This window comes from Lepidothrix coronata, unplaced genomic scaffold, assembly GCF_001604755.1.
Source record: "Lepidothrix coronata isolate B3197 unplaced genomic scaffold, Lepidothrix_coronata-1.0 Scaffold91, whole genome shotgun sequence".
In the NCBI taxonomy this organism is placed as follows: domain Eukaryota; kingdom Metazoa; phylum Chordata; class Aves; order Passeriformes; family Pipridae; genus Lepidothrix; species Lepidothrix coronata.
The window spans coordinates 209,264-223,706 of record NW_016690271.1 but is presented as its reverse complement, the minus strand read 5'-3'; the positions used below and the strand labels follow the sequence as shown (position 1 = coordinate 223,706).

At 51.1% G+C, this 14,443-nt stretch overlaps 2 protein-coding genes across 4 annotated transcripts in view; one reads left to right on the top strand and one right to left on the bottom strand.

Moving 5' to 3' along the window:
• CPD (carboxypeptidase D) overlaps nt 1-13,224 on the bottom strand; it is a 36,767-nt gene extending 23,543 nt beyond the window's left edge. The window contains exons 1-3 of one of the 3 annotated variants that reach the window (XM_017821667.1): nt 13,110-13,224; nt 12,172-12,310; nt 7,202-7,358 (exon numbers count right to left, since the gene is read on the bottom strand). Coding sequence is in view for 1 of the 3 variants with exons in the window: in XM_017821668.1 (XP_017677157.1) it covers nt 1,790-1,803 (14 nt within the window). In the remaining 2 variants the exon portion in view is untranslated. Of the gene's footprint in view, nt 1-1,789; nt 1,898-7,201; nt 7,359-12,171; nt 12,311-13,109 lie in introns of those variants that run through there. The other 2 variants (XM_017821665.1, XM_017821668.1) reach the window with 2 other exon arrangements.
• TMIGD1 (transmembrane and immunoglobulin domain containing 1) lies at nt 8,586-13,277 on the top strand. Its single transcript, XM_017821669.1, has 7 exons — nt 8,586-8,993; nt 9,256-9,356; nt 10,303-10,581; nt 11,367-11,645; nt 12,441-12,544; nt 12,807-12,838; nt 13,169-13,277. The coding sequence occupies exons 2-7, from the start codon at nt 9,278-9,280 to the stop codon at nt 13,170-13,172; spliced, it is 777 nt and encodes a 258-aa protein (XP_017677158.1). The 5' UTR covers nt 8,586-8,993; nt 9,256-9,277; the 3' UTR covers nt 13,173-13,277.
• The last annotated feature ends 1,166 nt before the right edge of the window (nt 13,278-14,443 follow it).

Genomic DNA, 14,443 nt, shown 5'->3' with positions numbered 1-14,443 from the left:
GAGACAGAGCTCTTAAAATCTCAACTCAAAAAACACAGGCCCTATATCACCCTTCAGTTTGATCACAGGCAGCACAAGCATTTCAATGAATACCAAAGGTAATTGTCCCTGCTCTTCCTCTTCCCACCTAACACAGCGTTGAGGGAAAAAGAGCTCTCCCGTGCACTCTGTCAAATGGGATTTGGTTTCCAAGCAAAGGTAACGTGACCGATACTTTTACTCTGCTTAAAATAGTGCCCATGAATTGCATTACACCCACTATCTCCGTTTTTAATCAAACAGTTCTGTTTACCCATTCATTTTTCTATCAGCAGTTATGTTAGTCTAACAATCACACCACTATTAACTGGTGCTGCCGGGCAGAGGGATGCACAAAGCACCGCGTTTTTCCTGTTTCGCCCTGGCTGACAGCAAATCCCACCTCAAGTACTCACAGAAAAAAATAAAATAAAAAGCTCAAGGTGTTTTCAAAACGATATCAAGAACGCACAAGTTTCCCTAGTAACCCATTTTGAGCTGAACCAAATCTGGGGAGATTTTAGTGGAAAGTGCTGCATCAGAGCTTTCCTAAAGGATCCTTTGGACAAGCAATTCTGGAGAAGTTCATGAAATTTCTCTGGAGCAGCATCCCCATGGACACTGCCATCCATCAAGTTTTAATAAAGATACTTAATAAATCCACCAAGATTTAATAAGAGTTCAAGCAAATTTCGTTTCCTAAAGCTGAGCAAACATTATACAATGCTGAATGTTGTGTCTGTTGGTTGGAGTCAACCAACAGCACACTGTGGCCATCAGCCACCCCCTCTCCATCTCTCTCTATCCCTGTTTTGGGAAGAGGGCCATAATTTGTTCAAGTGTGTTGCCTGTATTCGATCACACTTTGCATTCCTGCTTTCTCTGCACAAATTCTCACGGTTGGCTGCACTGACCTTTGTGGTTTGGACCTTCCACAGTTCTCCAAAGTAGAACACACGGCAAATGAAAAGCCACTGCCCATCCCGGCCACAGAGCTTTCCAGGGCTGCCCCAGACCCTCAAACCAGGGCTGGGCTTCAAAAGTGCCATCTCCTCTCCTGGGCTGCCCCATTCCAAGCACAGCAGCTTCCCATTGCTCCCCTCCTTGGAAGGGGAGAGCCAAACAGCTCAGCCCTGTGTGCTTCCACACGACAGACGGGAAAGAGGACTGTGAGAGTAGGGCCTGCATTTGGAAACGCTGCTGCACAGAGCATTATTGCTAAATCCAGGGAATTTTCCAGGAAACACAAAGATGGGGGAAAAAGCCCAGTTCAGTGCAATTCTGTTAACACGGTCGCAGACACACTAGCTGCTCACTTAACCCCGGATATTTCCAGCATCCCACAGTTCATGGTGAAAGCACTGTCAGCCCCAAGAGCACACCGACAAGCTCAAGGTGAGGCGGGAGGGAAGTTTCCAGCCACAATCTCCGGGAGGTGGGACACGCGCACATGGCCATGAAGGCCGGGAACACCTGGGCGTGTGCAGGGCACAAGCTATGCCCTGCGGGGCTGGTGCAGCTTCTTTGCAAGTGCACAGAAACTGGGGCCACCAAATGCTCTCCTCAGGGCCAGCCCAGCGCAGGATGGTACCGGCTACGATGAAAGGCCTACGCGTTGAGGCAGGCTGGGGAAAAACAGGTGGAGAACGAGCTTTTCCTTCCCCCCAGGCCCTCCTGGGAAGCACCGGGAAGGGTTGGACCCGGCTGACACCTCCGGGGAAGCGGTGCCGAGGTGCGGGGCGTCGGGCGAGGGGGACCGCGCTGCACTCACTTGTTGCGGCGCATCCAGTCGATGAGCGCTTGCACCTCGGGCACGGGCTCCAGGTCGGGCTCGGCGGCGCCGAACTGGTCGGGGAAGCTGCGGTTGAGGTCGCGGCCGCGGCTGTTCTCCCGCCCGCCCTCCCCACCGCCGCCGCAGTCGCCCTCGCGGGCGCGCTCGAAGCCGTCGGGGTTCAGGCTGGGCAGCAGGTACAGGTCGGTGGTGTTGAGCAGGCGGACGATGCGCGCGTCGCCGCTGGCCCAGCCCCGCACCAGCTCCCGCGCCAGGCGCAGCAGCAGCGGCCGCGCCAGCGGCTCGTCTCCGTGCATGTTCCCCACCAGCTTCACCTGCGGCCGCCCGGGCAGAGCCGCTCCGCCGGCCGGCTCGCCGGGCCGCTCGGGGCCCAGCCCGGCCGTGAGCCGCAGCACCCACAGCGGCCGCTTCTCCACCGACTGCCCGATGCTGAAGAGCCGCGCCAGGCCCGGCGGGGCCGCGTCCGCCAGAGCCCGCAGCGCCTCGCCCAGCTCGGCCGAGTGCAGGTAGCGCAGCGCCTCGCCGGGCTCCGCCGCCGCCGCCTCCGCTTTCTTGATGTGGCGGGCGCGGGCCGGGCTCGGAAGCGGCAGCAGCAGCGGCAGCAGCGCGCAGAGGAGCGGCAGCAGCCGCGGCATCGCCCGGCCGGGTCCCCGCGCCGCGCTCCCCGCGGCCATGGCCCCGCGCGCGCCCCGGTCCCGCCGCGCCGCTCCGGGACCCGCCGGGGGGGCGGAGCCAGCCGGGGGGCGGGACCTGCGCCGCGCCCGCCAATTAGCGGTGGGGGAGGGGGAGGAGCCGCCCGGGAGAGGCGGTGGGGGACCAATGAGGGGCGGCGGGAGCGGCGCGTCACTGCAGGGGGTGGGTTGTATCGAGCCCTGAGGCGCCCCCTGGCGGCCCCTGGGCCCGACCCCGCTGCGGGGCTGAACTGGGGCTGGAGCGGGATTGGGAGCGGGATTGGGAGCGGGATTGGGAGCGGGATTGGGAGCGGGATTGGGAGCGGGATTGGGAGCGGGGCTCAGTCGCGCTCCCTGGAGAGGTGTTTCCGTCCCCCATCCTTGGCTTTCCGCGCTCGCTATTTGCCCTCCCGCAAGCCTAAGCGGAGCCGCTGCGCGATGCGGCAGAGATGGATAATAATCCAAGAGCGAGTTGTTGCGCCCAGAGGGACAAACAGCAGACCCTCGGAGGGGTCACGACAGGCCGCCCCAGCAGCCTCCTCTCCGGAGGATAAAACCTGGACATAAACCAGAGCCTGGAGTGGAAGGATGGGGTGGCCTTTGCCTGGGCACGGTGACAGGCTGCAGGTCAGAGGGCACAAAGTGCAGCTCCTGGGGCCTCCGTCTTCCCGGCGGGAAGTGCATGTGACCAGCCCTGGCCACGCTACCTGCTCAGATCAAACTCTGGGGATTAAACACATTTTAACATGATGTTTGTATGTTGTGTTGCTGTGCTGCGAGAAACTGCAGAACTGTGGGCCTCAGAAGAGATACAAATTGTACTTTTGGGTTTCCTTCATCTAATTCCCTTTGGGAGGCAGGTGAGATGACCAAAAGCAGGACACCTTACTCTGCGAAAATCACCTCACGGTCCATAAAACATTGAAAATGTCCATCTCCAACAGCAGATTCCTGTCAATTCCTGTTTAACTTTGCAGTAGTATCTCGTGAACACATCTGCTTCCCAGCTCTGGCATTTCCTGTTGGAGGCACAAGCTGCAAGTCCAGCACATAAAACTGATGTTCAGGGGAACCATCAGTGGTGTGACTCCTTCACGTCACGGCATTCTGGGATCCTTTGCACAAGAGATCAGATGATGCAAACTCCTGTGTGAGCATCAAAAGGGCCCTGAGGAAAGGGAGAGTAAATTGTCTTATCTTTCTTGGGGCTCATTAGGAGAGGGACAAGCGGGGAACAGGGATTATCCATCAAAAAGATGCCCCAGATCTAATTAAACTGGAAAAGCCAAAAGACCTCGGTCATCAGGATGTTCTTAAGCCAAAGGGAGGAAGGAACATCAAGAGGCAATTTGACTGTCTCAGAAGTGATCACCGTCACACAGCTTTAAGTCCTCGGTCTACAAACAAATTGCTCTGGATTTACCCAGAGTAACTGAGCTCATTTCCCTTTTTAGCTGATAAAAGCCCCGTTGTCTGGAACTCCAACAGACCAATTGTAAAAGCAGCATGTGGCAAAGGCTGATGAGTCACCCGCTCATTTGCTCAGCAGCCAGTAACAATAAATCCTTCACATTTCCTTGGAGAGCTCTGCCTTCCACATCCCTGAGTGAGCAAATCCTCAGGTTAGGGATCGATCTGCAAGAAGTCACCTCCTCCTGCTCTTCCTCCTTCTCCTCCTCCTCCTCATCTCTGCCCTGTGCCAGTGCTTGCCGTGAGCTTCAGCCCTGGCACTCGACAAGGTGGTTACTCAGGAGCTGTGGCTTTTGCCTCATGACACTGCAGTGATTGCAGCCTTGGAACAGGAATGCGGTTTCATCCTGAAGGTTGGCTGCAAATGGTTTCCCATGAACTGGAAAGATGGAGCAGCTCAGCCTTTGCAGACTCCTCTCAGAGGGAATGAAGGGTGACGCCACAGCAGGGAAGTTAAAACTGCTAATATTGTCTGGCAGCACTTCACAAGATCAAATCAGCACTTGGTTTTCCAGCAGAGCACTTCCAAGAAATCCCACTGGTGATGAAAGTTCCTAGGTAGACAAAAATATCTGACATCCAGGCTGCTCAGCAGCCACAGTGGAATACAGTCTTAAAGAGAAGCAGATCTGGGAATACTGCTAGGGAATGTCCTGTACTGGCCACCAGCATGAAACAGGAACTAAGTTTAGCATCCTACCTAGTCATTTTTGTTTCCCAGAGGAAACCTTTGAAGCCCAGCCCACCCGTTCCAGAGGTGTGTTTTCTGTCCATAAGACTAACAAAATCATGGGAACCTGGCAGGTAATCACAGCTACGATACACCCTGACCCCTGGCTGAGGCAGGAGCCCACCTGGAAAATTGGGTCAGTCAGGTAGAAAAAGGAGTTCCATGAGTGGATGGCACAAAGCAAAGAATAACAGCACTGATTTCCCTGAGTGCTGCTGGGTATGAGAGCTCCAGGCTGCCAACCAGGGCTCCTGAGGTGGGAAACTACAAGGGCCAACATTTAGGTGGAATTTCACACAGACAAGTCACTTTTATCTCCTGCAGGGGACCTATATTGCTAATTTAATGCCAAGCTCACATTTCCTTTTATTTGGGACCACATGTGTCAGGGTAGGACAGCAGCAGCCACACTAATGCACTGTCTTTAGTCATGATTGGTGACTGCAGCACCCACCAGTGCTGGATGTGACCCAGAGCAGGTGGGAAAGAGGGGCACCAGTGCTGACTGCAGGTAAGAGAAGCTGTGCCTACTGCAGTGCTTTCTTCTCAGCACGGGAAACATTGGCAAGTGCCTTGATGCTCCTGATTCAAGGTTGGACTTGCCCTCCTGGAATGTGGTTCCATTCCTCGCACTCACTTCAGAAAGGGAGGGTTTAAACTATCCAGGAGCAGTTGTTTGAAATGATGACTGAAGTTCTCCAAGCCTAATTTACTCACACTTCTGGAAGAAGTACATGAGTACAGCAATATATATATATATATATATATATCAGTAGAAGCCCAGGATAAGCTTCCTTATTGCATCAGAAGGAGCACAGACTCCACAGGGCACTTCCTACAGTACAGATGAAAAACACCAGTGGAATTACCATCTCAGAGACGCCTCCTCCTCCTCCTCTGAGCCCAGAGGTTTGAGCAGACCTGCCCATGAGCGTGGCTTTAGCCTTCTACAGGGTTTACTGTCTCTGAGCTTGTGCCAAGGTGTTCACAGGGATCTCATCCAGTTTCCAGCACTCCCAGGTGACTTTGCTCCCTGCCAGCTCTCGTGGGTGGGTACCCAGCAGGTGGCATTCACATCCAACACTTGTGCTGGAGCCTCAACCTTCCTGAAGGCTTCTCTTCCACCATATTTATCCCAGAATCTGTTTGTTAATTAATTAATGCCTATTTTTCATTTATATGTTTAATGCCCTCTAAGCAATTTATTTTAAAATTACACAATATTCACTGTTTTGGTGCTTCTTTTGCTATTCTTATTCCTTCCCAAGAATAAAATTCACTTATCATCCCTCTGTGTTCAGGGGCACAGTATGTGACCTTTATATAAGGACCATGAGAAAACAGAATGATTAACAAAATCATGAAAAAAATACTTGAGATCAGTCCTTCTCAGCAGTGGGAAATATGTGGGGTATAGGCTGGGAGTCTGGGAAATCAGGGCACATCACAGCTCCATAATCTTTATACTTGGGGAAAAATAGGCTTTGTGGGAGGGAACAGGAGTGCTGAGTAAGTTCAAGCAGCGTTCCCTGACAGCCTGGCTTTCCATCCCTGATATCTGGCAAGCGGAGGCAGTGGATTTGGGTGTTACAGTCATCCTCCAACAATGGAAATGTTGCAAAATACATAGCACCACGTATTAAGAAAGGATTAGGAGTGGGGAACCACAAGGAGTAGGAAGACAGGAGCAGCCTTGGAGCAAGCCTCGGGCACTGTTGCAGAAACGTTTTCTGGATTGCAGCCATGTTACAGGCATTGTTTGCTTGACAAACCAACCCATGGATACGATCCCGGGCTTCCACACATCTGTGCAGATCCTGCCATGCCCCTGATTCCAAGAGCAACCATCAGCCCTCACAACTCTGCTGGATATAAATTGGGCTCTCATCTGCCAGTGAGACTGCGGGGCAATAAGAGTTGTGTCCCTGAAGGCACTGAGGAGATCCGTGCTGGGAGAAACTGCTGGGAAGTTTGAAATCAGAGGTTAAGAGGTTCCACCCAGTGGAGAAGAAATTTCTCCCCAATCTCTATCATGTTCTAAATCTTCTCAGGTTTCTAAGGCTTGGATTACACCCAGGAATAGACTGGTGCTTATTAATTAATTCCCTTTGAGGCTGCTCAGATCATATTTGACACCAGTCTTATTCTGGGTTTGTTGGTTCACCGTTGCCATAAGGATGACAAGCAGGAGCTGGTGTGGTGGATTACTCTGGCTTTAGCTCATGGTCTGTCTAATCCAGCCTTGGCAGTGCCTGATCCAAGTGCCTCAAATGTGAGGGTTGGATCCTCTGCTGTGGAGAGTTACAGAGTATCTGCCTCACTGAGGAGGTTCCTCCAGTCCAAGTCATTAGTGGCTGCTTTCCATTCTGGAACATGAGGTTTATGTCCCTCCAAAACGTAATGGAAAGGTGGAGAATGCAACCCACAAAACTCTAGACCTCAGTAATTAGACACCCACAAGATAATTACACCCTGTATAAAAAGAAAAGTGTAAAAAGTCATTGCGAAAGCAATTCTTACCAGTTTCAAAAAGCTGCCTTTTGGTGCCTTGGGCCAGAAACACCTGGATTTTGTAGTCCCTCTTCCTTCAGCAGATCTCAAAGCCCATTGCAAAAGAGGACGCTGCCATTGCACCAGACGAACCTGAGCTCACCTCGCTGCCTGTGTCATGGACCTGCTGGGACAGAATTTTACCCAGGTCCTACTTGATGCTCTGCCCAATGTCGTGACAACTCCCCCCCAACAGAACAGCTGACCACCTTTTCCCTTGCTCTCATTTTTAGACTCAAAACGTGCCCCCAAACTCTATGCTTTCCTTCTTTACATCCTCACCTACTCTAATCACATCCTTCTTCTCCCAGAGTACCACTGCAAGGCAGTGACCAGAGGGATCACAGACCTCCCCATGCTCTTCTGCCTTTGGCTCACATCGTGCCAGGAGCACAGGAGCCATTTCCCAGCCCCTTCCTTTGCATCCCTCCCTATTGCAACTCAGCCTAATTCCAAACCACAAAGATCATTTCACTCTTAGGAAGAGCATTTGGATTGAAGTTTGTACTGCACCATAAGCCAGCATTTTACAGTTAGTTGAATACTACAAGCACAGGACATATAACTTCCTAAAAACATTGGAAGAAGCTAAATTTATTTCTTAAACTGAGTTTGAGGGTAAAAAGTACACTAAAGGCTGGACACTCATTTCTAAGTTTTCTGAAAGGCAGACTGAGAACTGTCTCTTTAAGGAACTTTTGTACACATTTACTTCTTAACTGAAAATTATTCCCTGTTAGTTTTAAGGGTAAACCAATAAACAGAAAGAGATATATTAAGAAACACTCAGAGGTGCCCCTTGTTTGCAACAGCCCCACAAATGACTAGTGCTGGGTGGTCCTGTGCTGTGTGTACAGGTAGCCCTGGAGCAGGAGCCCTCCCTGCCCACCTCCGTGCTACGAAGAAAACGCCAAGGGCATGTCCCAGGCTCCTCCTGCTCATGAAATGCACTTTATGGCTCTGATGAGCCCATTGCTGATGAGTGATGTGCCCCGTGCCTGCCTGAGAGCAGTGAGAACACATTCCAGGGATTGCAAGGTTCCTGTGCTTTGCAACCACCTCACCGTCATCCTGCTGAGGTGTAAGCAGCATTTTCAGGCAGTTTTCCACGTAGCCAAGTGCTTCAGTTGTGCCCTGGGCATGCACAGCCATGCACAGCTGTCCCAGCAGCAGGGACAGCTGGGACAGACCCCCTCACTCCGTGCTGGGGGGGGACAAGGGCTGAGCTAAGCACAGGAGCAGCCTGGGGGCACACACTGGTGAGCAGGACAGTGTCTCTGACCTCTCCTCTGCCAACACACAGCTCAAAGTCTGAATCTGTGAATTTTCTTATTTTCCACTCAAAGGAGGACGTGGCAAAAGCACTTTGGGCAGAGAGAGGCAAATTGGAGTCTACTCCTGCTCTAGGATAACTAGGATAAACTTCCTATGGCTTGAAACAGTGTTGTGCACACCCAGAAAGCTGAGAGGTAAAGGTATTATTTTTGGCTGAAAGTCTTTATGGCTGATGCAGGAACTCTCTTGTTAGTTATTCATTGCCTTGGCAAGTCTCATAAAACAGCCAGCAGAGCCCAGCAAGTGCTTTTCTTCAGTGTTCTGGGAGCTCAGAAATCCAGGAATTGAACGAGGCCTTGAACCCATTTTATGGGTTCACTTCTTACTGAACTACCATAAAATATTGAAATTCAGACCCTATAAATAAGGAGGGGAAGGAGCTGTGCATTTCTCAGCAGAATCAGCCTCTCCAGAGACTCTTCCCAAGGTAAGTCTGGTGCTACACGGCCCAGAGATGGGTTCCCCTGACAGATGATTAGGGACAACAAACTCATGTAATGGAGATTAGAGAGATCCAACCCCATTGAATCTGCTCTTAACTGGAAAATGCCCTGCAACAATCGGCTCAGTTTGTTCCCTGGTGACCCTGTCCCTGCTGTGAGGACTCTCCCCAGGGTGTCTGATGGCAGCAGGGATTAACCCCTTCGAGCCCCAGCAGGGGCAGCAGTGCTGTGACCCTCTCTCCACAGGCACCAGCTGGGCCCCTCCGAGATGGCACAGAGACACGGCCTCACCATTCCCTACGGAGCACCCGTCCTTGCCATTTCCTTCCTGGCATGTGTAGCCACAGGTAAGCAACAGAAAAAAAATCTCTGGTGGCTTTGTCCAAGCCCTGTCACGCTGGCAGTCGAAACTGCCCGGGGCTGGGTGATGGTGCCACAGAAGTTTTGGGGTGTTCTGGAGGTCATGCCCAGAGGACTGTCTGAAAACCAGCCTCTGATTTTGAGAGTAGCAGAGAAGGGAATGAGGGAGTTTCAGCATTTTGCAACGGTATTGTGGCAGCTGCACAGGACTGATGAGGGCACAGTTTCCAAACCTGCTCTAAGCAGTGAGAAGTGGTGATAGCTTTGGCCACCTGGGAACACCAGGGAAGAGACAGCTTCAGAGTTCTTTATGTTCATAAGACTTTATATTCCAAGCTATATTTATAGTTCATTAATCCATGACCCAGGCTACAGCAGTGAGTTTCAGCCCATTACAAAAAGTTATTTCCCGTACTTATTTCATTTAGTATGTCCTGAGGTTTGTACAACTCTCAGCCTGTCCAGGATAAAGCTGAGGGGCTGATTAACTAATTTATACTTCCAAGGACATCCAGCTCCAGCTGAAAAACAGGGTATCAAACAGTGAACAGAAAACCCGAGGGCACAGTGGTACTGCAACAGTGATTGGTGGCAGGAGGGTGAGCAAGACCAGCAGGATGGGGATGATCTTTTGCTGTGTGTTATGTGGTCACTGCTGGTTTTGAGACATTTTGTTGTCACAGGTCAGGCCTTGGTGTTCTGTTGGTCAGCTGCAAAAGCCTGACTTTTGTTTTAAATAACTGTAAAGGGAGCTTTGTGATGAAGACTTCTTGTCTCAAAAACTAACACCCCACCTGAGAACAGCTGTTATGCTGAAGACTGAAAGTCTCAGTCCCTCCTCCAAGGCTGAGGCATGGACAAGTGAGCAGGGCAGCTTTTGTGGGAAGGGTATGGCTTAGGAAGTTTACTGTCCTTGTCCTCCTCCTTCTGCAGGTTTGGAGCTGTCCATAAATAACCACGCTGCCGACTTCTCCCTGTCTACAATGCGTGGCAGTTCAGTCTCCCTCTCCTGCCTCGTTCACAACAGCACCCAGGCTGAGAACCTGCTCTGGTACAGGGGAGATGGGCAAGTGGGACTGAAAGATGGGAATAAAGTGAACATCAGCCACATCTGCATACACCCAGTCAACGAGTCTGACAACGGAGTCACCTTCGCGTGCAGGCTGGCGCGGGACAAGTCCGTGCAGGTGTCTGTGATCCTGGATGTCAAGTGTGAGTTGCCAGGGTGGATTTCTGTGTGGGATGGAGCCCTGGGCTGAGCAGCGCGGTGTCTGGGAGGTGTTTTACACCCTTGTGTGCTGCCTTCACCAAGAAAAAATGTGTTTAGGAGGAGATAACTCACATTGTAAGACACTCACTTTCCACAGTGGTGCTTATGGCCTGATCCAAGGCCTCTTTTATAGGGAGTGGGCAGGCCCTTAAGAAAGAGGTCCTGGATAAGTCCCTGACTGCACCTAGATTCTTTCCCAGGAGTACAAGCCAGGGCACAAGAGATACAGGAGTGACAGTCTCTGCCACTGATTTCCCTGCTGATTCCTGAGATCAGGAAAGGCTGTGCAACTGTGATGTGTTAGACCACTGAACACGGAGTACAAGGGATGTGTGAAGGGAACTTATGTTTAATGGTGGCCATTCTACAAGTACCTGAAATTGGAGCAAGGTGGGGTCAGTCTTTTCTTCCAGGTAACAAGTTACAAGAGGAAATGGCCTCAAGTTGCACCAGGGGAGGTTTAGATTGGATATTAGGGGAAATTTCTTCACTTGAAGGGGTTATCAATCAATGGAACTGCCCAGTGCAGTGGTGGAATCACCATCCGTGGAGGGATTTAAAAGATCTGTAGATGTGACACCTGGGGACATGGTTTAGGGGTGGCCTTGGCAGTGCTGAGTTAACAGTTGGACTCAATCTTAGAGGGCTTTTCCAGCCTAAATGGTGATTTCTGTGATTCTACGAGCAGCATTATTAATGGCCCATTGAACTGCATTGCTGTGAACAGTTCCTCCCCTGCTGAGTGGAGAAGAGACCCTCCAAATTGAAGAAGAGAAAGGTGTTACTCTGACCTGCAACTCCAAATCCAACCCTCAAGCCCAAACAACTTGGTATAAGGACAACAACAACTTGACCCTACAGCAGGGTCGTTATGTAGTCCGCCGGACGAGCGAGGTCTTTCAGCTCTCTATCACAAAAGTACAGAAGTCTGACAGTGGGACCTACACCTGTGTGGTGGAATCTTCCTTGGGAAAGGGGACAAAGGATTTCCACCTGATAATTGAAGGTAACAAGGCTGCTGTTAGACAATGAGCTTTGCAATTAATTCTCCATTCTCTTTTATGATGGCAGCAATCCATTTATATTAAGACGTGTAAGTGGAATGTGGTAAATTCCCTGTGTTAACTTCTGAGGGCACAGCAACAGAAGGAGCTCTCCTGCTCCTGTGCCTGGCACCACAGCACCAGGAAGGGCTTGTCCTGCTCTACCTGTTATTCAGAGGTGTTTGGCAACTGTGACCCAGGGCAGGCTCATCCCTCTGTCGCACCTCCCACGCTGACAGGGCACACTCGAGCGTGGTTCGAAGCAGCTCAGGTCTTACTTGAAGTGTCTTACTCTGGCCACAGTATTCTGTCAAGCCCAAAGAGCTGCTTGAGGTTCTTAAGAGAAGTTGTGCTCCAGAAATGGGGCTGGGTGCTCAGGTCTCAGACAGGTGACACCGGGTGAGGTGACCCACAGGCATCTATTTCCCACCCCCCGTCCAGGCCCCTTTAATTTCTATACTCCCGGCACAAGATAAAAAGCAATGTTACCTGTGTCATGTTATTCCTGAGCATAACAGTGCCTGGAGGACAGACTCTTCTTCTGGAGCTGATGTTTCAGTTCTTCTTCAGTTAGCCAAAACACGAGCTCAGCTCCCTTCTTTCCAGAGGACTAACGCACACAGTCAGTCTGCAAACACAGAGAGAGCAACAGTGACAGCTGTGGGAAAAGAAGTAGGTCTTTCTGCAGCCCTGTAAAATGTTCTGGGTTGTATGACTGCACTAATCTATCACATATCCAACCTCCTCTTTCCTGACAGACAAAAAAGCTGTTTTTCCCAAAGAGGCTGTTATTACTGCTGTCGTGGTGGTTGCAATCGCGATATTTTTTGGAATTGTGGCTCGAAGAGATAAATTATGTAAGGTAAGGAAAGCTCTAGTTTCATAGGGAAAAAAATAGTTTGTTGCAATAATCTGGTTTTTTTTCTGCCTTTTCTATTCTACTTCATAGTGTTGCTTTTCACTGTAAGAGAACTGCTACATACTTCCTCCTGCATTAGAATTACCAGTAGATAAATCAAATATTAGATTTTTAAAGAAGGCATCACATACTTGCAAGATATTTGTAACAATATCCCTTTGGTCAGGAAATGTGAAAGATAACAAGACTGTTTCTTTCTTTTCAGTGCTGCAAGAAATCGAACAGTGAAACAGCTCTGTAAGTATTTGACTGCTTATTCGTGCTTATTCCAAATGAACTTCCTTCTTTAAAATTGCCAGAACCTGGAAAAGAGCACTCAGCATGACCCACACCTTCTCTCCCAGTGGAGAGTGGTCCCTGGGAATATGGCAGGACACACACAGATCCTGCCCCAGGCTCCTGCCCTTGCCCTGGCCATCCCAGCACCCTGGCTATGTATGGAGGCACTGGGGATAAAAGTTAATGGTGCTTTCTGGAGCTGAACTCAGCCCAGGTGAATTCAACTCACTTATGAGGAGGTTTTTCCCAGTAGGTGATTTTTCATTTCTTCTGTTCGTTTTGCTGCAGGTGAAGAACACAAGGTTCCTGTGCACGCCCAGAAAACATCGTTTCTAGGGGTGGAACTAAGGCCTTGCGTGAGATGATGAGATAAAGCACTGAAACAAGTTTTTCGGGGTCAAGTTTATATGGTGTTTTTTTCCAAAATATAACTGGTTCTTCGCACCTGTTGATTCTAACCTGCTGCTTAGAGCACTGCTGTGGAGGGGAGGTTGCCTGAGATGATGCCATTTCTTCCCCTCCATGCTTATTCCGACAAGGAAAATGCACGTGCAGTCAGGCATGTGGGTTGTGGATCAGTCCACAGAGGAATCTGCACTGGATTGCCACAGACTGTGATGCCGATGCACACAAATGAAGTGAGGTGCTGAGCTGGCAGCTGCTTTCTGTCCTGCAGTGCCATTCCACAGGGTGCTGGGGTGGTGGTCACCCAACTTCCTGCCCCTTCCCAGTGATCCTCTGGGCATCTCAGCTCCTGTTGTGAGGGTGAAAGCTGCCTGGCACTTCAGCACTGCTACTGCACGTCCTGTCTCTGTGGCTGAGACCAGACCCCAGGGCTCGGGGCAGCCCTAACCACTTGATAGCACACAGTGAAGTTCCAGTGTGGTTGCTCCAGCACTGCAATGGCAGGAAAACCTCTCCATCCACCCCTTCTCCCAACAAATGTGCCACTCAGGCACTTTTCTCAAGGTCCTGGCAAGCTGTGGAGGCCTCATCATGCCTCGGATGGTACATCACTAATACTGCAAATAAACACAGTGTGCTGTAAATCAATTTGAGACTGCAGTGCGCCAACACTCTTCTCGGAGGAGCAGGGCTGTTACTCATCAGGGAGACTCCGCAGCCTGATCCGGAGCGTGATCCAGAGCGTGTCCTTGACTGACGTTCCCCAGGGCTCAGGGAGGACCATGTCGGTGCCACCTCATGCTCCTGAGTGCCTGGTGCCAACACTGCCATTGTGCCAAACTCAGCAGAGTTCAGGATGACATTGCAGGGGTGGAGCTGGGAACAGTGGGATGGGGATGTTCCAGTTGGGTGTCCCTTGCCCAGGGTGACACCAGCCCTGAGGGAATGTGGCTGCCTGAAGCCACACACAGTCCCTGGCACTGCTGCTCCTCGGGCAGGCGTGAGGGGTCAGTGTGAGGGGTCGCTGTGGGGGTCAGTGTGAGGGTCAGTGTGAGGGGTCGGTGTGAGTGTCAGTGTGAGGGTCAGTGTGAGGGGTCTATGTGAGGGTCAGTGTGAGGGGTCTGTGTGAGGGTCAGTGTGAGGGGTCTGTGTGAGGGT